Source organism: Eleutherodactylus coqui, chromosome 2 (genome assembly GCF_035609145.1).
Source record: "Eleutherodactylus coqui strain aEleCoq1 chromosome 2, aEleCoq1.hap1, whole genome shotgun sequence".
Taxonomy (NCBI): Eukaryota; Metazoa; Chordata; class Amphibia; order Anura; family Eleutherodactylidae; genus Eleutherodactylus; species Eleutherodactylus coqui.
The window spans coordinates 211,521,980-211,538,002 of record NC_089838.1 but is presented as its reverse complement, the minus strand read 5'-3'; the positions used below and the strand labels follow the sequence as shown (position 1 = coordinate 211,538,002).

General features: G+C 47.0%; 1 protein-coding gene across 3 annotated transcripts in view; it reads right to left on the bottom strand.

Moving 5' to 3' along the window:
• The window catches only part of LOC136612216 (putative leucine-rich repeat-containing protein DDB_G0290503), an 83,627-nt gene extending 67,881 nt beyond the window's left edge, over window positions 1-15,746 (bottom strand). For all 3 annotated transcript variants that reach the window (XM_066592411.1, XM_066592413.1, XM_066592412.1), the window contains exons 1-3: window positions 15,663-15,746; window positions 11,900-12,194; window positions 10,583-10,719 (exon numbers count right to left, since the gene is read on the bottom strand). In XM_066592411.1, the coding sequence (XP_066448508.1) occupies window positions 10,583-10,719; window positions 11,900-12,088 (326 nt within the window). In that variant the 5' untranslated portion in view covers window positions 12,089-12,194; window positions 15,663-15,746. The remainder of the gene's footprint in view (window positions 1-10,582; window positions 10,720-11,899; window positions 12,195-15,662) is intronic.
• Between the last annotated feature and the right edge of the window lie 277 nt (window positions 15,747-16,023).

Sequence of the window (16,023 nt, the reverse complement as noted above, 5' to 3'; positions counted from 1 at the left end):
GCCCCCTATAGTCTGATGAAGGGGGCGAGATCCCCGAAAGCTTGCTCGCTGTAACATCATGCATCTTTGTTAGCCATTAAAAGGTATCATATCTACAAGATTACTTGGTTTCTCGCTCTGAGAATAATCACACATCGCTGTGAGATCCCGCATGTGGAACCCGACTTGGCTGTGTGCATTCAACCTAACACTTAAAGGGGTTGTCCCGCGCCGAAACGGGTTTTTTTTTTTTTTCAACCCCCCCTCCGTTCGGCGCGAGACAACCCCGATGCAGGGGTTAAAAAAGATCACCGGACAGCGCTTACCTGAATCCCCGCGCTCCGGTGACTTCTTACTTACCAGGTGAAGATGGCCGCCGGCATCTTCTCCCTCCGTGGACCGCAGGGCTTCTGTGCGGTCCATTGCCGATTCCAGCCTCCTGATTGGCTGGAATCGGCACGTGACGGGGCGGAGCTACACGGAGCTACACGGAGCCCCATTGAGAAGATAAGAAGACCCGGACTGCGCAAGCGCGTCTAATTTGGCCATTAGACGGCGAAAATTAGACGGCAACCATGGAGACGAGGACGCCAGCAACGGAGCAGGTAAGTGAAAAACTTTTTATAACTTCTGTATGGCTCATAATTAATGCACAATGTACATTACAAAGTGCATTAATATGGCCATACAGAAGTGTATAGACCCACTTGCTGCCGCGGGACAACCCCTTTAACATTGTTATTAGAGATGAGCGAGCACCAAAATGATCGGGTGCTTGTTACTCGGGATGAAAATTTCGCGATGCTCGAGGGTTCGTTTCGAGTAACGAACCCCATTGAAGTCAATGGGCGACTCGAGCATTTTTGTATTTCGCCGATGCTCTCTAAGGTTTCCATTTGTGAAAATCTGGGCAATTCAAGAAAGTGATGGGAACGACATAGCAACAGATAGGGTAGGCGAGGGGCTACATGTTGGGCTGCATCTCAAGTTCCCAGGTCCCACTATTAAGCCACAATAGCGGCAAGAGTGGGCCCCCCCCCTCCAACAATTTTTACTTCTGAAAAGCCCTCATTAGCAATACATACCTTAGCTAAGCACCACACTACCTCCAACAAAGCACAATCACTGCCTGCATGACACTCCGCTGCCACTTCTCCTGGGTTACATGCTGCCAACCCCCCCCCCCCCGCCCGCACGACCCAGTGTCCACAGCGCACACCAAAGTGTCCCTGCACAGCCTTCAGCTGGCCTCATGCCACACGCTGGCCTCATAGCCACACCACCCTCATGTCTATTTATAAGTGCGTCTGCCATGAGGAGGAACCGCAGGCACACACTGCAGAGGGTTGGCACGGCTAGGCAGCGACCCTCTTTAAAAGGGGCAGGGCGATAGTCCACAACGCTGTACAGAAGCAATGAGAAATATAATCCTGTCTCACCGCCATCAGGAGCTGCACACGTGGGCATAGCAATGGGGAACCTATGTGCCACACACTATTCATTCTGTCAAGGTGTCTGCATGCCCCAGTCAGACCGCGTTTTTTTATAAATAGTCACAGGCAGGTACAACTCCGCAATGGGAATTCCGTGTGCACCCACAGCATGGGTGGCTCCCTGGAACCCACCAGCTGTACATAAATGTATCCCATTGCAGTGCCCTGGACAGCAGAGCTAACGTCAGATTAAATGCAGGTGGGCTTCGGCCCACACTGCATGCCCCAACCTGACCGGAGTTTTTAATTCATAGACACAGGCAGGTACAACTCCCTATTGTGAAGTCCGTGTGGACCCACAGCATGGGTGGCTCCCACCGGCGGTACATAAATATATCCCATTGCAGTGCCCAGCACAGCTGAGGTAATGTCATGTTTAATGCAGGTGGGCTTCGGTCCACACTGCATGCCCCAGTCAGACTGGGGTTCTTTAGAAGTGGACACATGCAGTTACAACTCCGTGTGGACCAACAGTATGGGTGGGTGCCAGGAAGCCACCGGCGGTACATAAATATATCCCATTGCAGTGCCCTGGACAGCAAAGCTAACGTCAGGTTTAATGCAGGTGGGCTTCGGCGCACACTGCATGCCCCACTCAGACTGGGGTTCTTTAGAAGTGGACACATGCAGTTACAACTCCGTGTGGACCGACAGCATGGGTGGGTGCCAGGAAGCCACCGGCGGTACATAAATATATCCCATTGCAGTGCCCTGGACAGCAAAGCTAATGTCAGGTTTAATGCAGGTGGGCAAAAAATTAATTGGATTACACTGTAGGCGAGGGCCCCAAAAAATTGGTGTACCAACAGTACTAATGTACCTCAGAAAAATTGCGCATGCCCAACCAAGAGGGCAGGTGAAACCCATTAATTGCTTTGGTTAATGTGGCTTAATTTGTAACTAGGCCTGGAGGCAGCCCAGTTAAAATAAAAATTGGTTCAGGTGCAAGTTTCAACGCTTTAATAAGCATTGAAACGTATAAAAATTGTTTACAAAAATTATATGACTGAGCCTTGTGGGCCTAAGAAAAATTGCCCGTTCGGCGTGATTACGTGACGTTTCAGGAGGAGGAGGATGAATATAATACACAGATTGATGAAGCTAAAAGGTCCCCATTTTTTATGGTGATAGAGAACGATTCTTCCATCCGCGGGTGCAGCCTACATATTGTTTAGGTACCGCTGCTGTCCGCTGGTGGAGAAGAGAAGTCTGGGGAAATCCAGGCTTTGTTCATCTTTATGAGTGTAAGCCTGTCGGCACTGTCAGTTGACAGGCGGGTACGCTTATCCGTGATGATTCCTCCAGCCGCACTAAACACCCTCTCTGACAAGACGCTAGCCACAGGACAAGCAAGCACCATCAGGGCATACAGCGCGAGTTCAGGCCCCGTGTCCAGCTTCGACACCCAGTAGTTGTAGGGGGCAGAGGCGTCACGGAGGACGGTCGTGCGATCGGCTACGTACTCCCTCACCATCCTTTTACAGTGCTCCCGCCGACTCAGCCTTGACTGGGGAGCGGTGACACAGTCTTGCTGGGGAGCCAGAAAGCTGTCAAAGGCCTTAGAGAGTGTTCCCCTGCCTGTGCTGTACATGCTGCCTGATCTCCACGCCTCCCCTGCTACCTGGCCCTCGGAACTGCGCCTTCTGCCACTAGCGCTGTCGGATGGGAATTTTACCATCAACTTGTCCGCCAGGGTCCTGTGGTATAGTATCACTCTCGAACCCCTTTCCTCTTCGGGTATGAGAGTGGAAAGGTTCTCCTTATACCGTGGGTCGATCAGTGTGTACACCCAGTAATCCGTAGTGGCCAGAATGCGTGTAACGCGAGGGTCACGAGAAAGGCATCCTAACATGAAGTCAGCCATGTGTGCCAGGGTACCTGTACGCAACCCATGGCTGTCCTCACTAGGAAGATCACTTTCAGGATCCTCCTCCTCCTCCCCCTCCTCCTCTTCCTCTTCAGGCCACACACGCTGAAAGGATGACAGGCAAGCAGCATGGGTACCCTCAGCAGTGGGCCAAGCTGTCTCTTCCCCCTCCTCCTCATGCTCCTCCGCCTCCTCCTCCTCAATGGGTTTACTGCAAGGACCTTTTAAGCTAGTAGATTTAAAATATAATTTTTATTAAATAACTAAATTTAAAAAGAAGAACAAAACCTCCTCCTCAATGCGCTGAGATATAGACAGGAGGGTGCTCTGACTATCCAGTGACATACTGTCTTCCCCCGCCTCCGTTTCCGAGCGCAAAGCGTCTGCCTTTATGCTTTGCAGGGAACTTCTCAAGAGGCATAGCAGAGGAATGGTGACGCTAATGATTGCAGCATCGCCGCTCACCATCTGGGTAGACTCCTCAAAGTTTCCAAGGACCTGGCAGATGTCTGCCAACCAGGCCCACTCTTCTGTAAAGAATTGAGGAGGCTGACTCCCACTACGCCGCCCATGTTGGAGTTGGTATTCCACTATAGCTCTACGCTGCGCATAGAGCCTGGCCAACATGTGGAGCGTAGAGTTCCACCGTGTGGGCACGTCGCACAGCAGTCGGTGCACTGGCAGATTAAACCGATGTTGCAGGGTGCGCAGGGTGGCAGCGTCCGTGTGGGACTTGCGGAAATGTGCGCTGAGCCGGCGCACCTTTCCGAGCAGGTCTGACAAGCGTGGGTAGCTTTTCAGAAAGCGCTGAACCACCAAATTAAAGACGTGGGCCAGGCATGGCACGTGCGTGAGGCTGCCGAGCTGCAGAGCCGCCACCAGGTTACGGCCGTTGTCACACACGATCATGCCCGGTTGGAGGCTCAGCGGCGCAAGCCAGCAGTCGGTCTGCTCTGTCAGACCCTGCAGCAGTTCGTGGGCCGTGTGCCTCTTCTCTCCTAAGCTGAGTAGTTTCAGCACGGCCTGCTGACGCTTGCCCACTGCTGTGCTGCCATGCTGCGCGACACCAACTGCTGGCGACGTGCTGCTGCTGACACATCTTGATTGCGAGACAGAGGTTGCGGAGGAGGAGGAGGAGGGTGGTTTAGTGGAGGAAGCATACACCGCCGCAGATACCACCACCGAGCTGGGGCCCGCAATTCTGGGGGTGGGTAGGACGTGAGCGGTCCCAGGCTCTGACTCTGTCCCAGCCTCCACTAAATTCACCCAATGTGCCGTCAGGGAGATATAGTGGCCCTGCCCGCCTGTGCTTGTCCACGTGTCCGTTGTTAAGTGGACCTTGGCAGTAACCGCGTTGGTGAGGGCGCGTACAATGTTGCGGAAGACGTGGTCATGCAGGGCTGGGACGGCACATCGGGAAAAGTAGTGGCGACTGGGAACCGAGTAGCGCGGGGCCGCCGCCATCATGCTTTTGAAAGCCTCCGTTTCCACAAGCCTATACGGCAGCATCTCCAGGCGGATCAATTTGGCTATGTGCACGTTTAACGCTTGAGCGTGCGGGTGCGTGGCGGCGTACTTGCGCTTGCGCTCAAACATTTGTGCTAGCGACGGCTGGACGGTGCGCTGAGAGACATTGGTGGATGGGGCCGAGCACAGCGGAGGTGAGGGTGTGGGTGCAGGCCAGGAGACGGTAGTGCCTGTGTCCTGAGAGGGGTGTTGGATCTCAGTGGCAGGTTGGGGCACAGGGTGAGAGGCAGTGGTGCAAACCGGAGGCGCTGAACGGCCTTCGTCCCACCTTGTGGGGTGCTTGGCCATCATATGTCTGCGCATGCTGGTGGTGGTGAGGCTGGTGGTGGTGGCTCCCTGGCTGATCTTGGCGCGACAAAGGTTGCACACCACTGTTCGTCGGTCGTCTGCACTCTCAGTGAAAAGCTGCCAGACCTTTGAGCACCTCGGCCTCTGCAGGGTGGCATGGCGCGAGGGGGCGCTTTGGGAAACAGTTGGTGGATTATTCGGTCTGGCCCTGCCTCTACCCTTGGCCACCGCACTGCCTCTTCCAGCCTGCCCTGCTGCTGCACTTGCCTCCCCCTCTGAAGACCTGTCCTCAGTAGGCTTAGCAAACCAGGTGAGGTCAGTCACCTCATCGTTCTGCTGCTCTTCCTCCGAATCCTCTGTGTGCTCCTCCCTCGGACTTACTGCAATTACTACTACCTGAGTGATAGACAACTGTGTCTCATCGTCGTCGTCCTCCTCACCCACTGAAAGCTCTTGAGACAGTTGCCGGAAGTCCCCAGCCTCATCCCCCGGACCCCGGGAACTTTCCAAAGGTTGGGCATCGGTCACGACAAACTCCTCCGGTGGGATAGGAACCATTGCTGCCCATTCTGGGCAGGGGCCCGAGAACAGTTCCTGGGAGTCTGCCTGCTCCTCAGAATGTGTCATTGTAATGGAGTGAGGAGGCTGGGAGGAAGGAGGAGCAGCAGCCAGAGGATTCAGAGTTGCAGCAGTGGACGGCGCAGAACTCTGGGTGGTCGATAGATTGCTGGATGCACTTTCTGCCGTCCACGACAGGACCTGCTCACACTGCTCATTTTCTAATAAAGGTCTACCGCGTGGACCCATTGTGAGATTAATCTTGGGACGCCAGAAACGTGCCTCTCTCCTAATCCCGCAGCAGTCGGCTGCGATACACCTGGATCAGGAGCTCGGCCTGTGCCCACACCCTGACTTTGGCCTCCGCGTCCTCACCCGCGTCCACGTCCTCTAGGCCTACCCCTCCCCCTCAGCATGGTGTATTACCAGTAGTGCAGAAACAGAACGCTGTAATTAAATGTGCCGCTTATTGGCCTGTGGTTGGAGGCTGACTTCGCTTACGGAACCAGGAGAGCCAGGAAAGAATTTTGCGCAAGCCTGTAGTGAGACGTAGGTGCGTATGACTGAGCTGGTGGAATTCACAGCGCAGAAGCAGTCAAGTGTCCAAAGGCCACTAGTAGGCCTTAAGTGTTTTGCTTCTATATTTTTAAAGGCTGAGCTGAGACAGCAGACAAATACTGTAGGCAGCGTATATATGTATACTGTTTCCCTCTGGACGGGATGACGGCGGTGATGTAACGGGCAACGCAGAGCCAGGAAAGAATTTTGCGCAAGCCTGCTGTAACACTTAGCTGCGTATGAATTAGGACTACTACCCCCAGCAGAGACGCAGTACACTGAGGACGGTCACAGGCAGCCCAAATATATATTTTTTTCCCCAAATTTTTTTGGAAAAGCCCACTGCCTATATAGACAATATATCTCTTTCACCTTTCCCACTGTCCCTGCCTCACCACTACTGGCCCTATACTATGTAAAATTACTGCAGACTGAGGACGCAATGCCCTGCACGGCCGATATACAAAAAAAAAAAAAAAGTGCAACACTGCTAAAAGCAGCCTTAACAGTACTGCACACGGTCAGATGTGGCCCTAAGAAGGACCGTTGGGGCTCTTGAAGCCTAAAATAACTCCTAACACTCTCCCTATAGCAGCTCCAGCATCAGCAGCACTTTCCCTGATCTCTGTCAGAATGCATCTGTGGCGAGCCGCGGGAGGGGCCGATTTATATACTCGGGTGACACCTGATCTCGCCAGCCACTCACTGCAGGGGGGTGGTATAGGGCTTGAACGTCGCAGGGGGAAGTTGTAATGCCTTCCCTGTCTTTCTATTGGCCAGAAAAGCGCGCTAACATCTCAGAGATGAAAGTGAAAGTAACTCGAACATCGCGTGGTACTCGTCTCGAGTAACGAGCATCTCGAACACGCTAATACTCGAACGAGTATCAAGCTCGGACGAGTACGTTCGCTCATCTCTAATTGTTATTAACTTACACAGCTCATGGTGGATTGTACTGTAAATACAATAACCTAAAGCTGGCTATACACTGGATGGCTGCAAAGTCAATGACTTGTTCCACATACACACCGGCTTCAGCTTGTAAACTAATCAAGCGGGAAGAATGGGTGATGCTGTGCTGGAGCTGCAGCTGTCCTGGATGGGTGACATTAGGCTCTTGTATTGCTTTTTACCATTGCAAGTTATTTAAAAATAATAAAAATCTTGCAAAAACCCCTTTAACCCCTTAGATGCTATGATCAATAGTGATTGCAGCATTTAAGAAGCTTAACCCCTTCATGACATGGCCTATTTTGGGCTTATGGACGCAACAATTTTTGGCGGATTTACTTCTCCGTTTATCAAAACCCATAACTTTTTTATTTTTCCGTTGACGCGGCCATGTAAGGGTTTATTTTTTGCGTGGCGAACTGTAGTTTTTAATCGGCGTCATTTTTGGGTACATTAACTATATTGTAAAACTTTAAAAAAAATTTAATGATAGCAGGGAGAGAAAACGCATCAATTCTGCCATAGATTTTTTTATTTTTTTTTAATACAGCGTTAATCATGCAGCATAAATGAGACATTCCATTTTTTCTGCGGACCGGTACGGTTACAACGATACCAAAATTCTTACATTTTTTTTAGCTTTTACCACTTTTTTGCAATAAAAACCCTTTTTTTGGAAATCCTTTTTTTTCTCTAAATCGCTGCATTCAAAGTCCTGAAACTTTTTTATTCTTTAATGTACGGAGCTCTGTGAGGGCTTACTTTTTGCGAGACGAGCTGTAGTTTTTATTGGTACCATTTTGGGGTACATATGGCTTTTTTGATCAGTTTTATTGCGTTTTTAGTGAGGCAAAATGCTAAAAATTAGCATTTTGCCTCATTTTTTTAGCGTTTTTTTCTGTGCACAGTGAAAAGCATGTGCATCTTATTGTACACGTTGTTACGGACGCGACAATACCAAATATGTGGGGTTTTATTTCTTTTTTACCTTTTTTTATGCTAATCTGAGAAAAAGCATAAAAAATAGTATTTTTTACTCTTTTTTACATTTTTTTAAATTCATTTTTTTAATCTCTGTTTTTTTTTACAACATTTGTGTCCGCCTGGGGGACTTTGACCACTGCCCTGAGGATCGCTGTCATAAGGCATGGCAGAGCTATTGCTCTGCCATGCCTTATCGCTTATACAGCCATCTCAGGCACTGGTAACACAGGAGGCCAGTGTCTGGCATCCTGTTACCATGGCGACAGGCCGGCCGGAGACACAGAGGGAGTGCACTCCCTCTGTGAACTCTTTCCCTGCCGCGATCTACTTAGATCGCGGCAGGGAAGGGGTTAACAGCGGAGTGCCGGCTGTCATATGTGATCCCGCGCTATCCCCAGGACGTAAGTTTACGCCCTGTTGCGGGAAGTACCCTGCTGCCAGGACGTAAACTTATGCCCTGCAGCGGGAATGGGTTAAGAGAAGTAGGGGCTCCCACTGTCACCCCTTTAGTGCCCTGTGACAGAAATGTGGAGTGCTGATGGGTGTCACTGGAAGCTGGGGATCTCAGGTCTGCCAAGGACATATGTCTATTAGGACATGCTGGAGTTAAGTCCCTTTTACACACAATGATTATTCCTCAAAATTCGTTCAAAATGCTGAAAGTGAGCGATAATCGTTACGTGAAAACGTGGGCAGTCGTTCAATTTTCGTTCAATTGTCTTTTAGCACTGGTTTTTAGCTGACAGAAGAAAGAAACATTGCTCAAATTTCTTTCCTTTTGAATGGAGTTTTGAGCAACTGCACAATGAGTTTTCTTTGCCTTGCATACATAATGAATACACTGTTCACTCATTATGTACTCTCCTGGAAAGAGACAATTGAATCCTGCCAGCCAAATAACCATTGCATAAACACACGCCCAGCTGAGCAAACAACTCGTGGAGGAAATGCAGATGATTAAAAGCCATTATCTGTACGTGTAATCTTATTAAAAAATGATGGCAGTTCGCTCAGTTGTGCGGTTGTTTAAGTGATAATCATTGCGTGTAAAAGTGCCTTTAGTTTTAAACTGAAAGGCAAAAATGCTTTCAAATACTAAGTATTCAAAAGCATTGTGTAAGTGATGAAAAAATTGCAGCTTCTAGTGTGCAAAGTTGATTTAAAAAAAGTTAAGGTAAGTTCAATAACATTTTCTAAAATAAAAAGCTCCTTCCCACAAAAATATTTTTGTTAGTGTTTGGAGATGAGCGAGCATACTCGCTAAGGACAATTGCTCGAGCGAGCATTGCCCGTAGCGAGTATCTCCCCACTCGGAAGAAAAGGTTCGGCTGCCGGCGCGGGTGACAGGTAAGTTGCGGCCATGAGCAGGGGGGAGCGAGAGGGAGAGAGGGAGAGAGAGAGATCTCCCCTCCATTCCTCCCGGCTCTCCCCCGCAGCTCCCTGCCTGCCACCGGCAGCCGAATCTTTTCTTCCAAGCGGGCAGGTACTCGCTAAGGGCAATGCTCGATCGAGTAATTGCCCTTAGCGAGTATGCTCGCTCATCTCTATTAGTGTTGAATTAAAATTATAAAATATACTTAAGCTTCATCTTGCATAGCATGATACAAAAAAACACATTAAAATTGGCAAAACTGTAAAAAAAAATTATAAAAAAAATCAAACCATAAATTATATGTGCCAAGCAGTCTAAGGGCTCATTCACACAACTGTGATTTTGGCGCGTATGACGCACTCGATGCACGGACTTTCATTGATCGGTTCACATTAGTGTATTAACACTGCAGGTAGATATGCACATGAAAAAGATCGCAGCATGCTCTATTTCCCCGCGTATCACGCAGCGTCAGCCCTACTCTTTTCTATGGGTAGCATATGCAACGCTCTCCATATGCAATACATTACATATGGGTGATGATACATAAGCAACCCCGCTATGAAAGTGTGAGGAATTTAAGAAAAAAACACAAAAAAGTCACATGGCACATAACAGCATGCTTGAGATACGCTGTCATGCACAGTGCACTCGTTGATATATGTGGTGATAGCCGGCTCTCCGGTAAAACGTGGTGTGACCCACGCAGTGTTTTACGCACGCAGTCCTGTGATTGAGCCCTAACTTTGTGTGTTGAAAGAATCATTTTGTTGAAAACTGCATTTGCTCTGCACCTGAGCAGGTTGGAGTCATTAGAAACAGGGATCACTATTGCCTTTAAACACAGTTTTGGCCTGCAAGCCATTTCTAGGCCATCATTCTTCATCTTTCAGATATACACTACACAAAAGGAGATTAACTAGCAGATTTTGCAATCTTCACTAATATTCCTATGTATAAACCTTTTCTTTGTTTATAAGGACATTCAGAGCTCATATTCTGTACCTGTAGCACTCTAGTGCATGGATCCCTCGGAGAGGACTCACAGACCTCGCCCTGTCTGTTTGCCGTGGACTGGGAGGGCGCCGGGTGTAATCTCTGCTCAGCCTCATCCAGTTATCTGATTCCAAGTGTCCAGCAGCCTTAATGGGGGCAAAACGGCAAATGCACGAGATTCAAAGTGTGTACTTCAAAACACATTGTTACTAAGAGGAGTATTCGCATTCTTCTGATCATGTAATTTATGGCTTATTCACATGATTCTAACGTCTGAGTTTCATCCGAGTTTAAAACTAACTGAACTCAGAGCCATTAAAGCCAATGGGGAATATTTGTGAAACTCTCTAAAAGAAAAACTGTTTTAGTTGTCCCTAGCAACCAATCACAGCGCAGCTTTCACTTTGTATTCTGCTCTGGTAAAATGAAAGCAGAGTTGTAATTGGTTGCTTGGAGCAAGTAAGACCAGTTTTAATTTAAACACTTTCATAAATCTGCCCCAATGTGTGTATTCATATGTAAGATTTTTTTAAATGGACTATTTAAAAAAAAACTCCCAGCATGGCTGTTATGGTGCAATTCTCTGCCAAGAATCTCTCGTTCACATCAAAGTTTGAGTTAAAAAAAAGTTTAAAAATGGAATAAACTTGCATGGCATATGTGTGCACTCCACGTTTTTTCACGCACCCACAGACTTCAGTGGGAGTCTGAAATGACATGAATTAGGCCACCTTTTATTTTTTTTACACGTGTGAAAAACAGATGGCACTCTGATGACACTTGCACATTAAAAATGCAAAAACTGAAAAAAATAATCTAAAATGCCCACACACTCACAGTGAAATAGGTCAGTTTTTTGTACTTGCTTATATGAATGTGGCCTAAATGAATACTTATAAGGCTATTTCAATACATCTTTGTTGATGTATTGTATGCTTCATGCTAATTATGAATGCACAGAAGTAAGTTATGGGTTAATGCCAATTTATAAAGTCATGTGTTGGAGCTGTTGTAGTTCTCTGCACAATGGATGGTGGGAGTATTGATTTGCAGTGAAAATCAAAGGGGCTTCTGTCTTTTCATTTCCAAGATCAGTGGGGTTCCAGAGTTTGAACACTCACCAATCTTACTGTTATGGCATATCCTAGCAATGTATTATAAGATTATCTGCTGGGAAAACCTCTAACATTTCTAGCCAATGTTATAAATTAGCTGTATCATTATATAAAATGTATGGTTGTTTGACAGTGGTGATTGAAAATGTTGCACCTAATTAGAATATTTGCAGAAAAAGAATAGGAATATGCTAACATATAAAGGTTTCACCTCAATGTTCCTCTCCAGCTCAGATAAACCATAATGCCTCGGTGATTCCAGGCCGTGTCTGTTACTCCCCAAATCTCTGGAGTTCCAGCGCGGAGACCTCCTGCTGGTGTCCACATGGTGTTGACAGCTGTCACCAATGCCATAACGGGAGGGCAGACTGACATATCCATTAGATAGCCGGTATGACATTGGTATAGTAAAATGGTTCAGGAAATATCGTTACAAAATATAAGACCTTAAGCTACTTTAATCCTGTGCATTGTGGTCCTTTGGGTTGTTATTTGAAATCTTCATTCTGTAAAGAAAAATATACAGCTGTCATCAGAGGCGTAACTTGAAATTTCTGGGCCCCAATGCCAAACCTGTAACAGGGCCCCATACTATAATGCTTTATTCATAGTACTGGGCTCCTTATATGGAGAAGAGAGGCTTTATGGGCCCCCTAAGGTTTCTGGGCCCGGGTGCAACTGCATCCTCTGCTTCCCCTATAGTTACGCCTGTGGCTGTCATGACTTCCTTAGGTCGATATACTTCTTTTACCTACTTAACAGATGTGTAACAATACATAAACAGGGATTTGTATGCAGTTGAAAAGTATTTTAATTCAATGCATGAGGTGCATTATGGGAGAGTACTCCCGTAACACAGTATTTGTGGAAGCATGCTGCTTTTTTTCTATTAATATAGATTAAAGGAGATGTCCCGCGCCGAAACGGGTTGTTTTTTTTTTAAACCCCCCCCCCCGTTCGGCGCGAGACAACCCCGATGCAGGGGTTAAAAAAACCACCCGCACAGCGCTTACCTGAATCCCGGCGGTCCGGCGTCTTCATACTCACCTGCTGAAGATGGCCGCCGGGATCCTCTGTCTTCATGGACCGCAGGGCTTCTGTGCGGTCCATTGCCGATTCCAGCCTCCTGATTGGCTGGAATCGGCACGTGACGGGGCGGAGCTACACGGAGCTACACGGAGCCCCATAGAGAAGAGGAGAAGACCCGGACTGCGCAAGCGCGGCTAATTTGGCCATCGGAGGGCGAAAATTAGTCGGCACCATGGAGACGAGGACGCCAGCAACGGAGCAGGTAAGTATAAAACTTTTTATAACTTCTGTATGGCTCATAATTAATGCACAATGTACATTACAAAGTGCATTATTATGGCCATACAGAAGTGTATAGACCCACTTGCTGCCTCGGGACATCTCCTTTAAGTGAGAACAATTCTGTGTACCCCCAAAAACTGAAGGCACACAGAGATACAATATGGACCCATCAATTTCAGTCAGTGCTGTACTCAGGATCCGTATGATATGGATTCCAAATATGGCTGTGTGCATGAAAACTAAACCCCTTCAGTGGCAGCTTTATTATTACCATGTCATGCCTCACAGGGCAGGTTTTTTAAATGAGCCAACAATGCAATTTAATCTCGAAAGTATTTATTAAGGAATGAAACATTTTTTGTAATGAAAGAATACATTATAACATTATACATTTTAACTGCATGGTCAGTACAGCAAGCCCCAGAGATTTTCCGGGCATGCCAATAAAGGGGGTTAAAGGAGTTATCTAGGCTTTAAAAACTGTAGGCTATAAAAATCTAATTGGTGAGGGTCTGCTGGGGATTCTGCTTTCCTGCTCTGTTCAGAGAGCAGGAAAGTAAAATCCCAAGGATGAACAGTTCTGTTTCTGGACTGAACCGTACAGCGCCACGTGAACCCCTTTGACTATAATGGGGTCTGCCCACTTTCCACCCACCTCTTGGTAGAAGAAAAAGTGTTGCATGCGTTCGGGAATTCCGACGCAGATCTGAAAGCACCCTTGGAAAAACATAAATATAGCTATGCCTCCTAATCTTACAATTGTGCCAGGTAATGAAAGTTGATCTAAGCAGAAGTAAAACTGTCCTAGTAAGGGTGATTTCACCTGCTTTGGGGATTCCACTTTCTTGCTCCATTCGTGAAATCGGCCTAAGGCCTCCTGCACATGGACGGATTTGCATTGCGAAATCCGGAACGGGATTCCGCCTCTGGATATTGCAACAAATCCAGCTCATACCATGCTATAAGAATATGCGATTTCCTGCTGACGAGCAGAAATCAATTGCGATTTTCCCCTCGCGGGGAATTAATCGCAGCATGCGGCGATTTTGTGCGGGCTACGCACGGCCGGCTTCCATTGAAGTCAATGGAAGCTGTCCGTCCCACGGCCATTCTGCAATCATCATTGCAGAATGGTCGCAGGAGGCACGTCATCGCTGTAGTGACGTCCTCTGTACTGCGCATTGTGTGCCGGCCGTCACATTCACAGCAGAGGAGAAGACGGTGAGGAAGTAAGCTGGGGTCACCGGCTGGGCACCACGTCGAACTCTGCTGCGGGAATCATCGGGGGAGAGGGGGGGGGGCGACCTGCCCGTGTGCAGGCGGCCTTATAATGCGAAGTATAAAATATTTACAAATAATTTCACAAGCAAAATTTTGTTTCTTATGCACTTATACTGTCACATGCCTCAAGAGTATTCAGGAAAAGCTGACAGCATTCCAGCTCTATATATGTAAAGGTACTTAATGTTTATCCACCCAGACCAAACTGCAGTCTGGTCAAGTTCATCCTCTGGGATAATGTCTCAAAGAACTAATTTATATCTTGTTAATTGCACAAAACTTTAACCATCAATAACCTGCGTAGTTTCCCTTCCGACAGTCTTTATTTTAGGCATTTTTAGTTAAAAATAAGCCAGAAAAACTGCATGGAAATGTTTGATAATGAAGTGTTCTTGGCTGTTTTTTCCCTAACAAGAAAGCCACTAGAATAAAATGCAATGTTTGCAGTGCATTTCATAATTTTAAGGCCCAAAAAATGCTGCAATCTTGAAAGAAAAAAATCCCATGTGACACTAACCTTATATCAGCGGAAACACCTGGGAAGCATTTATTATAAATATTTAGTTTCTGGAGACGGTTGACAGCAAAGTTTATGTGGACATTCTTGGATATTTGGCAACTAAGTGATAAATGTATTATCTCCTTGCCCCTAGGTAAATCTTCCGATTGTATGGTGTACTTTAGGTTAAGGTTCCATTCATAGCTATGCTCAGAGCCTGTGACAGCATGCTGTGCCACTTTGTCCGGGTATATATGCTATGTGGCATGACAGAAGCCTGATGGAACGCATTATTGTGAATGTGGTGCACTGAGCTCATTTTGCATCATGTGACAGATCCGTGACAACTGGAATTCCATTATCCTGTTCCTATGGAGGAACAGGAGAATAGAATGTCCAAACGCAGATGAAATTGAAGCTAAATCTGCAAGTTTCTAAATTAAAATATGATAAACTAATAACTTTATAATAATATTATTACAGTATATATTCCTCAGATGCATGAGGCCTCTCACATCTGTGCTGGAGGTTTGGTTCGTAGTCTCTGGTGCAGATTCTGCAGCAAATAAAAGCTTATTGCACTATTTTCTATGGGAAAATGCTGGAGCGCATGCTGGATGCACCCCATTATAGTAAATGAGGTCCATCTAGCACTGCCATATGCCATATCTGGTGCTTCCGTTTTCTTTCTATGTTCGGCTCCTAGGGTGGGCCGACCAATAGAAGCGCCAATGTGAATGAGTTCTGAGCTGTGATATAGCTAAACAGTGCACTAGAATTTTACCATAAGTAGAGAAGATTTCACAAATATGTGCTGCACATGTGTGATATGAAATAAAAGTCAATGAGCTTAGCATTTCAATATGTGATTATGTAGACTTACCTACATGCCTGTATCACTGGACATTCTTCCTGCACTTTTATCAGTCCACATAGATCTAAAAACACATTGGAGAGAAGAGAACGCTTGGACTCGCTTCTATGGTTACAGAAGGCAACAAGTCTTGAGCTGCTCCCTTTTTTGATTAACCAGTTCAGATTGTGAAACTAAGCAACTGTCACTACTGGCTGTGGACACACTCCCCACCCGCAGCTCACTAATAGCATGAAGGACACTGCCTGCTTTACCTCTTACAGGCCAGAAGATCCCTTCTTTATTAAAGGGAAAGGTCATTTTTATGTTAATCTGATTTTATTGTACATTACATATAAATACAGAGAAGCTTTGTGTCAGTTTAAAGAAA